The sequence below is a fragment of the Pundamilia nyererei genome, unplaced genomic scaffold (assembly GCF_000239375.1).
Source record: "Pundamilia nyererei isolate P.nyererei 1_Seehausen unplaced genomic scaffold, PunNye1.0 scaffold00063, whole genome shotgun sequence".
Taxonomy (NCBI): Eukaryota; Metazoa; Chordata; class Actinopteri; order Cichliformes; family Cichlidae; genus Pundamilia; species Pundamilia nyererei.
The window spans coordinates 2,110,969-2,125,275 of record NW_005187464.1 but is presented as its reverse complement, the minus strand read 5'-3'; the positions used below and the strand labels follow the sequence as shown (position 1 = coordinate 2,125,275).

The 14,307-nt window shown below is 43.1% G+C and overlaps 2 protein-coding genes across 3 annotated transcripts; one reads left to right on the top strand and one right to left on the bottom strand.

Moving 5' to 3' along the window:
* The first annotated feature begins 368 nt into the window (after window positions 1-368).
* On the top strand, window positions 369-4,387 carry LOC102214889 (uncharacterized). 2 transcript variants are annotated; one of them, XM_005735313.1, is made up of 6 exons: window positions 369-1,084; window positions 2,750-2,911; window positions 3,153-3,327; window positions 3,459-3,541; window positions 3,652-3,749; window positions 3,968-4,387. In XM_005735313.1, exons 1-6 carry the CDS (start codon window positions 476-478, stop codon window positions 4,005-4,007), a joined length of 1,167 nt encoding a protein of 388 aa, XP_005735370.1. In that variant the 5' UTR covers window positions 369-475; the 3' UTR covers window positions 4,008-4,387. The 2 variants fall into 2 exon arrangements, with proteins under 2 accessions (XP_005735370.1, XP_005735369.1); XM_005735312.1 differs by having other exon boundaries at window positions 370-1,084; window positions 3,961-4,387.
* A 1,528-nt stretch (window positions 4,388-5,915) lies between these two features.
* On the bottom strand, window positions 5,916-14,248 carry rnf208 (ring finger protein 208). The gene is made up of 2 exons (XM_005735310.2): window positions 13,565-14,248; window positions 5,916-8,082 (listed from the first exon to the last, which is right to left on the bottom strand). The coding sequence occupies exon 2, from the start codon at window positions 7,059-7,061 to the stop codon at window positions 6,285-6,287; it is 777 nt and encodes a 258-aa protein (XP_005735367.1). The 5' UTR covers window positions 7,062-8,082; window positions 13,565-14,248; the 3' UTR covers window positions 5,916-6,284.
* Window positions 14,249-14,307: the final 59 nt, after the last annotated feature.

Here is a 14,307-nt window from a genome sequence, read left to right as displayed (position 1 = left end):
TTTCCACTTTTATCTCGTGGGGGTAACATAAATGGCAGCACTTATACGATTTACCTTAAATATCAGCATTCCTTCGTTTCTACCTCACTTTCTTAGAAGCTCAGTGCATGTTATTATTATTATTATTTCACCTGTAATTACACACGATTCCCAGGTTGAAGATGTGTGGCCATGCTGAGGCTTGCTCATGTCATTTTCTGGACGTTGTTACAGGTGTGAGGACAAATGCAATATTTCAGCTGCATTGCATCTGAGTCACCTTCTTTTCCAAGTAATTAGCGAGGAAGGAGCAGGTATCAACATGCAGCTGCAAGCTGTGACCGGGATGGGCGTGGTGAAGGCGCACAGGCGAATCAGAAGGCATGTTGTGAATTCTAGTTCATCTCTGCAAATGACTGCGTGGGTTGTCTGAGCTGGTGCCTCGCTTATTTTCCTCTTTCAGCCTGGCAGCACAGGTGCAAGGGACGAAACAAGCATGAATCTGTACAAGAGCTTTGGAAACCTCATGGAGACTTGGGTAACTGATGACACAAGTCCTGACTCAGAGTGGTTTCAGCGCAATGCTAAAGACCCTCCAACACCTTCCTCAGAGATGGAAACAAACGGGCGCTCAGAATCAGTGGACTCTGGAGTGGAGACGGCCAGCTGTGACACATGTTTTCGTGCTACATCGTCCTTTGCCTCAACAGAAATAGAAGAAGATCTCACTCCAGCATTAACATCGCAGTCTCCTGTGTTCTCCTCTCCCAAGCCCACCTGCTGCCCTTCTTCATCCCCGCTTCTATGTTCCAGCAGCACTCAGAAAGACTCTACTGCCTCGCACCTTAAATTAGAGCAAGTGTTACAAAGGACTGATTCTATGTATTCAAAGGGCAACTCAAAGCCCCTGACACCAGAAGAAATGCTCAGTCGGCGACCTCAAGCGTCTTTTCCGATCAAACGGCACACATCGGAGTTAGTAAGAGGTCAAAGATCAGACAGACTTGACGGAAGAAGGACAGTCAGTCCACCTGTTTCCATTCAGCCAGTGTCAGAAATGTGCAGACGGACTCAGTCTATGATTAGTAACAGGCGGAGATCAGAGGTGAGAAGCTCTTCTATCATGAACCAAGCTTTAAATCTCTTAAGATTTTGTGTTTTTTCCATAGTAATGCTCTATCACTTAAATATTGTTTTTGGTTTCTGTTTGTGCTTTTCTGGGGCCAGTTTCGGGATGACATAATTTAGTCACGGTTACATGTACCATCTTGCACGGCACAAGCCAGACATTAGAGGAACGGTTGATAGACTGTACAAGAGGTTTAACAGGCCCTCCACTTTTTCCTGGAGGGTTGCAACACAGAAAGCTGCTTTCACATTCAAAGTAAGGCTTGCATGTCATTAATCAGACAAGATCTCTTTCAACAAACTTTCACAAGACTGTCGTCTGCGCATGGGCTCATAAACCAGTCTGCCCAGTTAGCAGGCATGTGAAGAATGGATATAGGACATGTGGGGAGAAGTCTGTGGGTCTTTTTTTTTTCAGAATGTGAGACATATTTCGTTAATCAGAGGGCAGAAAAAATGTCTTGTTTTGGAAAATGATTTTGGGTGTACAAGATTGAGATGAATGGATTCAATTCTCAAAAAATGTGAAAACCAGTTCACGCTGACAGTGCACAAAGGTGAAGAAACAACTGGATTACCTGAACCATTTGAAAGCATTTAGTTCACAATGCTTTGTTTTTAGCCACTGGGTGTGTGTCATAAGTTTGTTCTTGTATTCGTTTGGCCAAGCTTAAATAGCTTTGGGTAATGCAATACAAGGAAGCTACTTAATGCCAAGCAGTCACATCTACATAACTATATACTTTTTTAATTACATGCAATCAGATGCGTATGAATGTGTCAGTCAGATGAATGTGGATATTCTAACTAAACAGGTTGTGATTTCTATTGTTAGGTTTTCATCTCAACTCATCTGAACTTAATAACTTGAAAAAGTAATATGATATATTGCTTCATTTAACATGCTAACACACTCAATTAGCTCCAAACACCACAGGCATGGTGAAATTAGGCCCCTAAGAAGGCGCTATGTAAAAACTTTGCAGAGAATCGCATACATTTTGCACAAAAAGTGGGATTTTCGTTAATCGGCAGAACTGCAGGTTAATCAGTTTAACTGTGACAGGAACTGTCAGAGCCAGTTCTCCTGGCAGTTAGCCACTCTGCCTCGTGGCCAAGAGGAAGCATTATAATGTAAAATGAAAAGGTTGATAGTATGACTGCCGCAGCTGTTTCATCTTTTGACACCTGTTTTAATAAAAGGTACTGACTCAAATTTCTGGCATGTGCAAATGTTGGCTTCACAGCTTGTAATCAAGTTTGCAGGGGGTTGCGGGACAGAAAATCCAGTTGTTGTTGGAGTTTTTTAAATAAAGTGTTGAGATGTTTTAAACAGGTATGTTTCATAGTGGCCTTGCGACAGACTGGCGACCTGTCCAGGGTGTACCCCGCCTCTCGCCCCATGACAGCTGGGATAGGCTCCAGCGCCCCCCGCGACCCTGAAAAGGATAAGCGGAAGTGAATGGATGGATGGATGGATGTTTCATAGTGGTGCTAAATTAAAAAAAAGGGGAATCATGGAAGAGTTTCCCACTCCCAGAAGTAATATCTGCACAAAATTTCCTTGCATGTGCGAAGTGTATTTGTAACAAAACAGCAGGATTTTTAAGTTAACATTTGATTTGCTCTTTGACATTTGCAGGGCTTTGGTTGCAATGAGATAAAAGAACTGAGTCCTGGGTTCATCTACCTGGAGCAGGTGTGTCAGAAGCTAGAAGATATTGCAAGACAGCAGATGGAAAACCGAGCGCTACAGATGGAAGCAGACGTCCTCGTGCAACACAAAGTCTTCCAAGTGAGCCAGGTAACGTCATTCATTTCTTAATGTATGAATTCAATTCAGTCCAGTCCAATTCAATTTTATGTATATAGCGCCAAATCACAACAACAGTCCCTTCAAGGCTCTATGATGTCTCACAGTTAAGAACTCGTAACAGTTTCAACAGGTAATAAAACTGACACGAGTTTGTCAGATTAGTGATGACAAATTATCCTGCAATCTGGAGACCTATATGAATTAAAAAGCTCACTTTTTTTTCTTTTAGACTCCTGACATCTGTCAGACTGACTCCGTAACTGCAGAGAAGGACTTAACCACTTGTCAAAGCCTTGAAGATACAGTAAATGTAGAGCATGTTAGCAGCGAACCCAAGCAGCGGAAATACGGACATTTTCGGCAGAGATCAGCTTCAGATACAACTCTTGCCATGATGCATTTAAGTGAGTTATCATCCTACTGTTGTTTTTTTTAAAAAAGCCTGATTACTTCTTGTGGTTGTATTTCTGTGCATTTGTTGAATAGAATGTGTACTTTCTGTGATCATGAAGCCTTATTTGTGTTCCTGCTGCAGAAAAAGTGAATGCAGGCTGGAGAGGGCAGCATATGAGTACACATGACCTGCTGGAGGAGCTTGAGGAAGTCCAAGAAAATCAGGTAGAACATCAGAAGTAAATAAGAAAAAATACATGTGTATATCATGAATTATAAGTGATAAGAAATATGTTATTTTATTAATGTACTCTTAATCTTCTTTTCCTCTTCAGGAATCCACAGAGAAGGAGACAAAAAAACCTATAATGAACTGGAGGAAAAAACTCCTGTCCTTGAGAAGAGAGGGGTCTAATGCTTCATATAAAAGGAGGTGAGTTGTGTTATTTATACACTGATGCAGTGGTCCACAGGTAATGGGTCATCGATAAGGAGGCTTTGGTGAGATTTTTGGTGTTGATTTTCAGACGATGCATCTGCTCCTCTTGAACATTTTGTTCTTTTTTTCATGAAACGCAGCACAAACGCAACCTCCACTTTCTGACGTTGACTCGTTTCATCTCTTTCTAATGAATTTTTTAAAGCCAACAGATGCAGCCATCTGAGAAAAACTCGACCCGTCGAAGGCTGAGCCAACTGTTCAAGAGGAAAGACAAAACTGTATAAATGGACCACAGTGTCTGGCTTGATGTTTCGATGTTAGAGATTCTGAGGAGAAAAGGCTTTTCTGCAAAACTACAAGCACTTTAACTGCTTTCAAAACTACTTCCTATTCATCCCTTTATGCACCAGTGTGCTGCATTATATACATGTAAAAAGTTTACTTGCTTTTTAAAAATTTATATTGACAAATAAAGGCAATTTCAATACTGTTTATTTGACTGGGAAGTAAATGGTTAAGTGGTTCTCTCATTATTTACAATTAGCACAACAAAAATGTCCTATGTTACTGTTTTTAACAATTAAAGCAGGCTATACTGCAAATGTCAAATAAAGGAATGATGAAAATACTTCACAGAAGTTCCAGAGTTTTGTCTTCTTGTAATTTGACAACACAAAGTTCATGTTGTTCATGTCTAAGAAGAACCATGATTACATAACACAGAGTTTCTGCTTAATGTGAAAACCTACCTTAGACCGTGCAGTTTAAACAATGTTGCTTTTTTCCTTCTTATTATTTAGAATTTTTAATCATCAGGAGTTCAAGGGTTACACTCAGTGACCTTTTCATAGACTCAACTTATTCCTTTCTTATCAGTTAATCACATGGCAGCAATGGACTGTATTCAGGCACGTAGACATGGTCAAGACAACCTGATGAAGCTCAAACCAAGCAGCAGAAGAATGGGAAAGAAAGGTGATTTAAGTGACTTACGTGCATGGTGTTGTTGTTAGTGCCAGATAGGCTGGTCTGAGTATTTCAGAAAGTGCTGATCTACTAGGATTTTTCAGCACAAACATCTCCAGAGTTTACAAAGAGTAAAGAGAAAATATCCAGTGGTCAGCAGTTCTCTGACCACAGGATATGTCAAACAAGAATGGCCTCATAGGAAGACAACATAAACAACAACATATTAATACCAAGGTGTGCCAAAGAGCATCTCTGAACATACAACATATGGAACCTTGAAGCAAATTTACTACAGACCACTGGAAAAATGTTTCCTGGTCTGATGACTCTTGATTTCTTCCGCAACCCTCAGATGGTAGGGTCAGAATTTGGTATAATCAACATGAAAACATGGATCCATCTTCACTTGTATGACTGGTTCAGGCTTTTGGTGTCGGTGTAATAGTGTTTTTTCTGTATTGTTACAGAAATACAATACAACCCACCTGAGTATTATTGCTGTCCATCCCCTTATGACCACGGTGTACCTATCTTTTGATGGCTGCTTCCAGCCGGATAATTAACCATGTCCCAAATCTCAGACCACCTCAAGGGATTGGCCTCCAGACTCCTGATCTCATTCCAGTAGAACACTTTTAGAAATAAGAAGCTCGTGGATGTGCAGCTGACAAATCTTTAGCAGCTATGTGATGGTATCATGCTAAATGGAACAAAATCTCAGAGAAATGTTTACACCACTTTGTTGAATCTGTACCACAAAGAATAAAGGGTGGTCCAAACCAGTACTAACATGGTATACCTAATAAACCGTCCAGTAAGTTTTTAGGAAACTCAGAACAGACTTGAACCAACTCATTACAGTATGTGGAAGATTTTAACCAACTGCCAAATGTATTGTTCATCAGTTGCTGTTGGACTGTTGAACTTAATGAATCAGCTATTTCAGATTTGGAGTAAATTGATTTTCACTACTTAGAAACTTTAACTATTCAATTTAAGGGTTTCATGGGCTAAAACTGCCTTTAAAATTTCCTTGCTTATCAAAAATTTTACACTTTTTAATCCAATTTTGGGGTTTTCATCTGAATGCTGTAAGAAACTGGTTTAGCATTCTTTTTTTTTGTACTTAAAAGTCAGTATTGTGAGTACCCTATGATTCCCACCCAACAAGTGCAGGCCACACAGAGGTACTTTTTCTCATTTAGATAATCTTTATTCACCTAGGTTGGGGGAGATGGACCTCCCCAGGCATTCCCATGTAAAGAGATGTCAACAAAGACAAACACGTCCAACCAAACGAGAGAGGGTGAACAGGATTCCAGTCCATACATAAAATACATTTATTTACTATTTATTGAACCACCGGCATCCATTAGTCCCACACAGCATCCATCTGTGCTATTAAATATATATAGATAACATCTATGGAGGGCTTTATTTACTGTATGTGTGAGTGAAGGAGGGAATTGGCAGAACAGGCAGAGCTTATAGACGAGGAGTGGTGGTGGTGGTGGTGGTAGAGCAGCGTCAAGTCATGCCTGCAGTGTCCGTCCTTGTCTACATGATGCCACAGGAAGACAAGGGGTTGGCAATCTGACAGGTGCAGGCTGACTGGCAGTACTGACGCACAGTCTGGTAGCAGCTGCGGTCGGCGTCCCCGCCCCACTGCACGGGCCCGTTGGGGTCAGAGGGCAAGCGGCTCAGGATGCTGGTGTTGATGGCCAGAGCAGCCAGGCCATAGTCAGTGAACAGCACTGTCTCGCGGCGACACGTGGGGCAGGAGATGAACTTGTACTTGGGACACGACTCGTAGAGGATCTGCAGGCATTCCTCGCACACTGAGTGCAGGCAGGAGAGGATGCGCGGCCGCTTCCCGGCGAAGTTGTATGTGTGGCCACAGGTAGGGCAATCCAGGGGCTCGCAGGGCATTACGGGTCCCGAGGAGGAGGAGGAAGAAGAGGAGGAGGAGGTGGAAGAGGAACGTAGCACGTACTGGTTGACTATGACGTCGTCCATCTTGTAGTGGAACTGGTGGTAGCAGATTTCATTGGCACTGGTTTTTCGCTGCGCCAGGAAGCTCTGTTCCCTGCGCATCACGGGGGCTGGGGGGGACACCATCGGCCTGGGAGACCCTGCTATGTCCAGAGTTAGGTCGCTGCAGGCCTGGTTGACGATGATCTCGCCCTCACCTCCACCGTCCCACGCCACTCTGGGGGGCGGGGCATAGCGTGGCTGGGTGACGGGCACAGGACACTCTCTGGGAAACTTCTCAGACTGGATGATCTTGACGGTGTCCATCGGGATGGTCACGGGCTGACGCCTGAGGCAGGACATTCGCACGGTTTTGGAGGTGGGAAAGAGAGGAGCAATGGCTCTTATCAGTGCTAGACAACTCTGCCTGGTTCTGTGCGACGGCAAAAAAGATTAGACTCCTTTTTTGAAGTCAGCCATTAGAGGGGACATGGGGACGGATGGTTCCCTCCATGTTTCCCTCAGAGATCCCCCACACCCTCCCTTGGTGGGCACTGTTGTCAGCCTGAGTCTTTATGAGGTGGAGACAGATAGGAGAGCTTTGCCAGAGCACCACAATCTGTAGCTCTTATTCTGTCACAGCTAATATGTACAGATGACTTAACAGTCCAGCTTACAGTGTCGGACCAGTGTTGACTACTTAAAGGTAGTTTTTTTGTTGTTGTTGCTGTTTTAACTCACTTATGCTGATGGTTCTCTGCTGTCTCTGATGGCTATTCACTCACAAGAACTGCTCAGCACAGAGATAAACACTGATAAATAATCTCATATGCACACAGATTCTCACATGTACACATACAGTACAGGTTTAGTGGAGGATTGGATTACAGGCAGTTCAGAAAGGTCCACGAGGTATTGTCTGAAACGATATCCTGTGCCCTGCTAAGGCTTTAGATATGTTTCTTGCTCAGCCTTGCTTAGCTTCCTGTTTTTGGCTGCGGATGTGTTACACATCAACTTGAGTGTGTGAGAACGAAAGAATAAATTCTTGGTCCAGGTTGGTCAGCTGACCCTGTGTGGCCCTTGTAAGCGCCTTGAGGCAACTGTTGTTGTGATTTGGCGCTATATAAATAAAGTTGAATTGAACTGGCTCAGTGATAAGAAGTAGCGAGGAGGCCTTTTATTGGAAGGTGCCATAAAAAAAAAGAAAATTAAAAAAAAGCTGTTGCAATGACTCCTTAAATCTCCAAGGCTCCTGAATTCCTCGGAGGTGGGAGTGAAGGGTGGTTTATTTGGACTTTCAGATAGTTGTCCCAGCTAAGCAGAAAGAGTGGTAACAGTTTGGTGCCTCAGTCCAATAACCGGATTCCTTTTGTCCATCCACCTGTGATCAGAAAGAAAAAGAAAAAGAAAATAGTTTTAGCATTGGTTCTCGAAAAATCCACGGTTGCTTTCTCTAAAATGGTGCCAAATATGTGCGTGTGACCGACCGGAATTTGTTCCGCTCTATCTGTATACTGATTGTTTTTCATTCTGATGACAGAGGATATCACAACAGTTCATTAAGGGGTAAAAAAAATGGTCCTACTTCCTTCTGCATCTTGACATTTGGCTCAGGTGAGTCGCTACAAAGACAGATAAATATCATGTTTCCAGACGCTCTGGGGCACAGCACAGGGAGCATGCCTTCCTGTGACTAAACACAATCAGCACGCTGCCAGGTCTGAAGATCGTGCTGATATTTAATGTGCAATGGCGAAAGAATCACAAACACAGGGCCTGGAATGAGCCTAACAAAGTTACCACTCAGTGTATGCCTTTCTTTATTCTTTTGAGCCTCTATCATTCAGTGTAGTAGACTGCACTAATGTTCTGGTAACACTGCAGCAAGGATTGAAGAAGCACTGAGTCATGAAGTGCCTCAACATAGTGCTGATAATCTTGACCAGGGGGATTTCATCAAATGTATTTTTTATTTTTGCCTTCTTATTTTAGGCTTACATGACAAGTTTAAAGATAAACTGAACATTTGTGCCACCCCAAGCAAAGCAATCACCTCTAAAATCTTCTCGCAGCTTTCAAAAACACTAGTGTGTACCTATATCTTCTACATAAAGTAAACGGTGCTGGGAACTGGGTGCACCCCCCCCAGTAAATGTAACTGACATGTATTTTAAGTCATAGCTTGCTACACCGTGTGGTTAGAGCAGGTGATTGTGCCACAAGTTTCAGGCCTACTCTTGTCACTCCTCCTGCTTCCTGTCAACACCCAGCCATCATCTGAGCTGCGTCAGTCCGACTCCAACACGCGTGGGAACAGGTTACAATCAAGCAATGGGGAGCTTGTGTCATACCGCGTGTGGGTTTTTTGCGAGAAAGAACAAATGCACAGATGAATTTTTTTTTAGCTTGACCAAAACAAAAGCTGTCGAAAAGCAGAAGAGGGAGGATGACACATCTTTCATTCTCCGCGTGGCTGTCAGCGGTGATGATTCATTAGAGAGAGAGGGAAAAAAATGAGCAGAGGAGGTGACCTACATGGCGAGGAGGAAAAAAAAAGACACATAGAGAGAGAGAGAGAGAGAGAGAGAGCACAGCACAGGTCCTGGTTTCTATTTCTGGGTTGTTTATCTATTCACTTCTCAGTGGTTTCCTGCCCCCAACCCCTGCTGCAGATTCACGCTGAATGAGGAAGATGTACGCAGACGGCGGAAGTCTTTAGCTCATTACTCTGCAGCGAGCCATTTTAGGCTTTGTTTCTCCCATTTATCTGCTCTCTATTAATCTCTTGTCATACTTGCACACAGGCATAGGTGTGGGCAAACATCATTCACAATTACACCATCATCCAACACTGCAATGCCACAACACTCCTCCCAAAAACAGCCTTTCTCATCCTCTTGCGCACACAATCAACATTAATAAAATGTGTACATTTCACAAGGCTCGGTGGTGTTGGCAGTTAAGACAAAGTGCCATCTCATTTTCATTTAAAATCCTTGATTCTTTCAAAAAATATTTACGTGGGAATTCTCAAAGAGATAAACAACAAGAATGTACATGATATAGTTTACAGACTTTTATTTGCGCCTTCTTTTAGACAATGTTAATGCTGTGGGACACGTTTAACCGATTTCCCAATTCGTTTAATAATTGGCATAAAACTTTTGTTAAAGACAAAATATTTGTACAATTTTTCTACTAGATATCAAACTTATTTCATGGATTCAGTATATTTAAGGTCAGGTGCAAAGACCAACTTTTTTGCTTTCTATACTTTATTCTTCGATCGTGTCTCTGATGCTTTGTTAATTTCCAGCTTCATGTTTTAGTGTCTGGATGTTGTGACAGTAGCTTTACATGATTCAAAGTGTAAAATAATCCTTCTTTATATTATACCAGGCCTTCATGGAACTCTTCCACTGATCCTCTGTCTCTCTCTGTGCTCTTACCCACCCACCCCAGTTAAAGAGGATGTACCTCCATGAGCTAGCTTCTATCAGATATCATTCCTGCTAAAAAAGAGGTCTTTCCTCCCTACTGTCACCAAGTTAGTGGGACTCTTTCTCTAATACTGCAGCGTCTTAGTCTTATAATACAAAGCACCTTGGAATGAGTGTTGTTGTGCGGAGGCATTATATACATATATTTATCAAAAGAAAGCAAAAAAGAAGGTGCCGAAATGAACCATTTGGGCTTCACTTTAATGCCACTGTCACTTTAGGCCCTTCTTTTGACTGGTGGCCCCTCTGCCCCTCTCCAGCAGCAGGTGGGTGGAGCTGATTTGCTAACAGTGAAAGCAGTGTGCTTAACATGACCATATTTAGAATGTGCCCTTTCTTTGACATTATACAGAGCCACTAACAGAAAAACAACCTGAAACAAAAGTTTACAGCAGCCTGAGCCCTGAGCTCATCATTCACAGGGATCCTTTGTACTTATTATTTAAAACTTCAGCTATGTTTGACATGAATAGACACTAATGTAGCATATATACTGTATGAGCGAAAGTAAATAATTTAATAGGTCTACTTTAAATCTCGTTTTGTCCATTTTAGACTGCATTTTACTTAGACAAGTTAATTCCCTCTAATCTTATAGTCTTATCTACGTTTTCACCAAATGTAGCTTAAAACACAAAATCTGTAGTAGAGCCTTAAAAAGATGAAAACAACAACAACAACAACAACTATTACTATGCACCACAGCAGCACAAATAAACTTTGTCATATGTTCACATATAGATAACACAGAAAATATCATTATCTAAAAGTCTGAAATTTCTATTTGGATCAAATGATTATTAATCAAAAAAGATCTTTCATGTCTAGACTGAGCTTGTAAAAATAACTCTGACAATGCCAAGGGTCAATTTGATAAAGTATCTAGACTGCATGAGGATCCTTTGAGCCTGGGGGAGTAGAAGAAGCTAAAATTACCCTCTAATTTGGTGACAGTGTTACGAAAAGGGCTGATAACGGATGCAGATTGCTTGCTGATGGGCCAGCCTTGGCGCAGCCTCCTCCTAACCAACGGAGCCCTCTGCGGTTATGTAAGGAGCTCATCTTCTACCAAGACACCATATTAACAGTGCAAACTGCCCTACACAGCTTTGACACTGTTTGTGTGTGTTTGTGTGTGTACATAGCTGGATCTTCCTGCACAGGAATTATTACACTAATGAAATCATGGCAGGCATTTGACCTCATCATCACAAGCACGAGGAGGAAAAGCAGAGCTGACCACAGAGATGTTAGAGGAGGCTGCCTCAGCTGCACATTCCTCATACCATTAGAAGACACACAGAGCTGCATTCACATTTCTGACACACACACACACACACACAGCACATTCTCACCAGCATACTCCCCATCACGTACAGGGCACCACCCTTTACATTCCTGGACACACAAACAAACCAGATAACTGGCTGATAACTGCCGCTAAAATTAGGATTTTTAAACGTCTCGTATACTTAGTGGTGGATTTATTAACACACATTTACGTAGCGCTCTGCTCTGGTCCTCCTGATCACAGTGGATAGATTCCACCTGTGCACTTCGGAGTGCAGGAGAAGGGCACCATGTTCTGAATGAGTCATAGAGACGATGCGCGAGTCTCCATGTCTGTCTGTCTCATTTTCTCAGTGAAAATCTGCCTGTCACCGTTTCTGTCTCCCATATATCTGTCCGGATGGAGAGAGCAGAGGATTGGGTCATCATGCCCCGATACCTCATACCAGTAGTATGTCAAGTATGCCAGCTATGTTGAAATTTGCATCTACATTCGTACCCCGGCTGGTAAAAAAAGCCAAAGAAACAAACTTTCCAGTCGGACCCGTGTGAAATATTATGCTCTATTTTGATTGCATAACGTGTGGTGACCTTAGCGGGCACTGAGGGCAAATCCCCAGATTTACTGTATGTTTGCTGGCTGCAGCTTTTCTCTGCAAATTATGGAGTTGCTGATTTGAAAGTATGAGTTACTCCTGTGGTTTATTGTGGTTGCTAATTTATAAAGACAACAGAGCTTTTCTCCTGTTTACATTCCTGTTTTTCTTAATATTTTTAACCCCATTATATGCGACATATAGATGTCTAATTTCCTGGCTTTTGGACACTCATTCACTCATAATCCAATAAAGTGCTGTCAAGCTAATAAAATTTAAATGACAGCATTTAAATACATCTCACTGTTATTTGCTGGATTTTTAGGCACATGTTTGTAACCATCCATCTGTCATGTTTACAGTCAGCTGACTGACTGGCTGAATGCAGTCTGATGTTTGTGTTTTTAGATGAGTGCTCTGTGCATGAGCGGCGAGGTGTTGTTTTTAATAATTAAGCACGCTGCCATTCATGGCAGACATCGGCCATTTTCCTTCACAATTTATTACAGCCAAGTGCTCTTTGTTCTCATCTGTGTAGCTCCCACAGCAACATGGCAGAGCCGCACACAGGCAGTAAAATAAAAGCAACAACCTGAATGTCTCATGCCTCACACAGACCTCATACAAGAATTATGGGGGGGTGAGCTCTTCAACAACAGTGGCTCGATTGACTGAGGCAATTGATTTTTTTCCTCTTTAAAGAGGCTGTCTCGGCACATGTTTAAGGCTGATGGCACTGATGATGCTCCGGAGGGACTAATGTGCGTTGGCCAAAATGTTCGGACTGTGTGAGATGAGCTCGCTTCAGTGTGCTGGTTGCATGTGGGAGGGGTGCGTTCGGGAGCAGCAGTTATGCAATCACAGCATGGTGGTGTACCGCTTTCTCACTGCGGCGCCAATGTATGGCCAATACGGAGATGCTGACAGCTACAGAACAGCGCGTTCCTGCCCCATCCCTGCTACCACTACCCTTCCTCCTCCTGCCCCTGTTGTCCATCCACGCAGAGGTCTGTCAAATGTCAAAACCAGAGACAGGAAAACCTGAATATACTGTTAACACGCAAACTCACACATGCTCAGGCTCTGTTCACAGTTTCCAGACAATGTTTGTTTGTGCTCCGTGCAGATAAATACGCAGGCAGGTGCAGGTCCCATTCTGCAGACGCGCACGTGTGTCTCCATTCATACATCCAGGTGGGTGTGTGTGTCTGCAGAACGGATGGCCATGATGCAACACTCACACAAATCCCAGCTTAATGTAACAAAGCAAAAAAAATAAATAAATAAATAAAGCAAAGCCTGTCTATTTCATTCAAGCACAAAGACAAAAAACAAAAAGTGTGTATGTTGCTATGAACGCAACATACACGAGCCACACCTCTCAGAGCCTAAATATACAGGTCACACAGATAATCCGAGGAGCAACACAGAGCGAAAACCTGAGCGTCTTCACCATGAAGCATACACCGAGCCTCACCTGCCTGTCTACGCAGTTGTCTTGTTTCAGTCCTGTCTCGCCGCCACGTTCCTGTCTTTCTGTTTTTGCTGTGATATCTTTCGTTCTGTGAAGGTAAAACCAAACCGTGTGGTCTCTTTGTTCGAGGGAGGACGCTCTCTCTCCTCTCAGTCTTCTTCTTGAAGCATCAGCGACTAGCAGCAGCGAAGGGAGGCATCAACGGGGAAGTAAGATGGAGGAAGCTGCTGCTAGGTGGATACATCACGTCTCTGGGCTGCTTTCATCGACCTCCACATCCCTTGTTTCGTTTCTCTGGAGCCTTTCGTCCTTCACTCCACTAACCCTGTTTCTTCTCCTCTGAGCTGTGGCTGAACGTCTGCCTCCGGTATCCTTTTCTCCATCCCTTTTTTCCTCTTCCTCCTTCAGATGATACAGCTCATTCTGTGCACTGATATGAGCTTCTGTGCTGTGACTCTCATATGTCTCCTTCCCTTTCTTTCTTCCTTCCTTTCTTCTGGTTTTCAGGTAAACCTCACTTCTCCTCCCTTCCGTCTCCCCTGCTGTTCTCTCTCCTCTTGGCTCCACTGCCGTTCATCGCTGCTCTTTCTCCTCCTCCGTCTGCTCCCGTCAGTGCACCTCACAGTCACACATGCGCAGTGTTTTCACACATATACACTCTCTCTCTGTGCTTCTGGCTCCCTCCTTATGCATGTGGCTTATTTTGCCTGCCCACCCCCTTCTCTCTCTCTCTCTCTCTCTCTCTC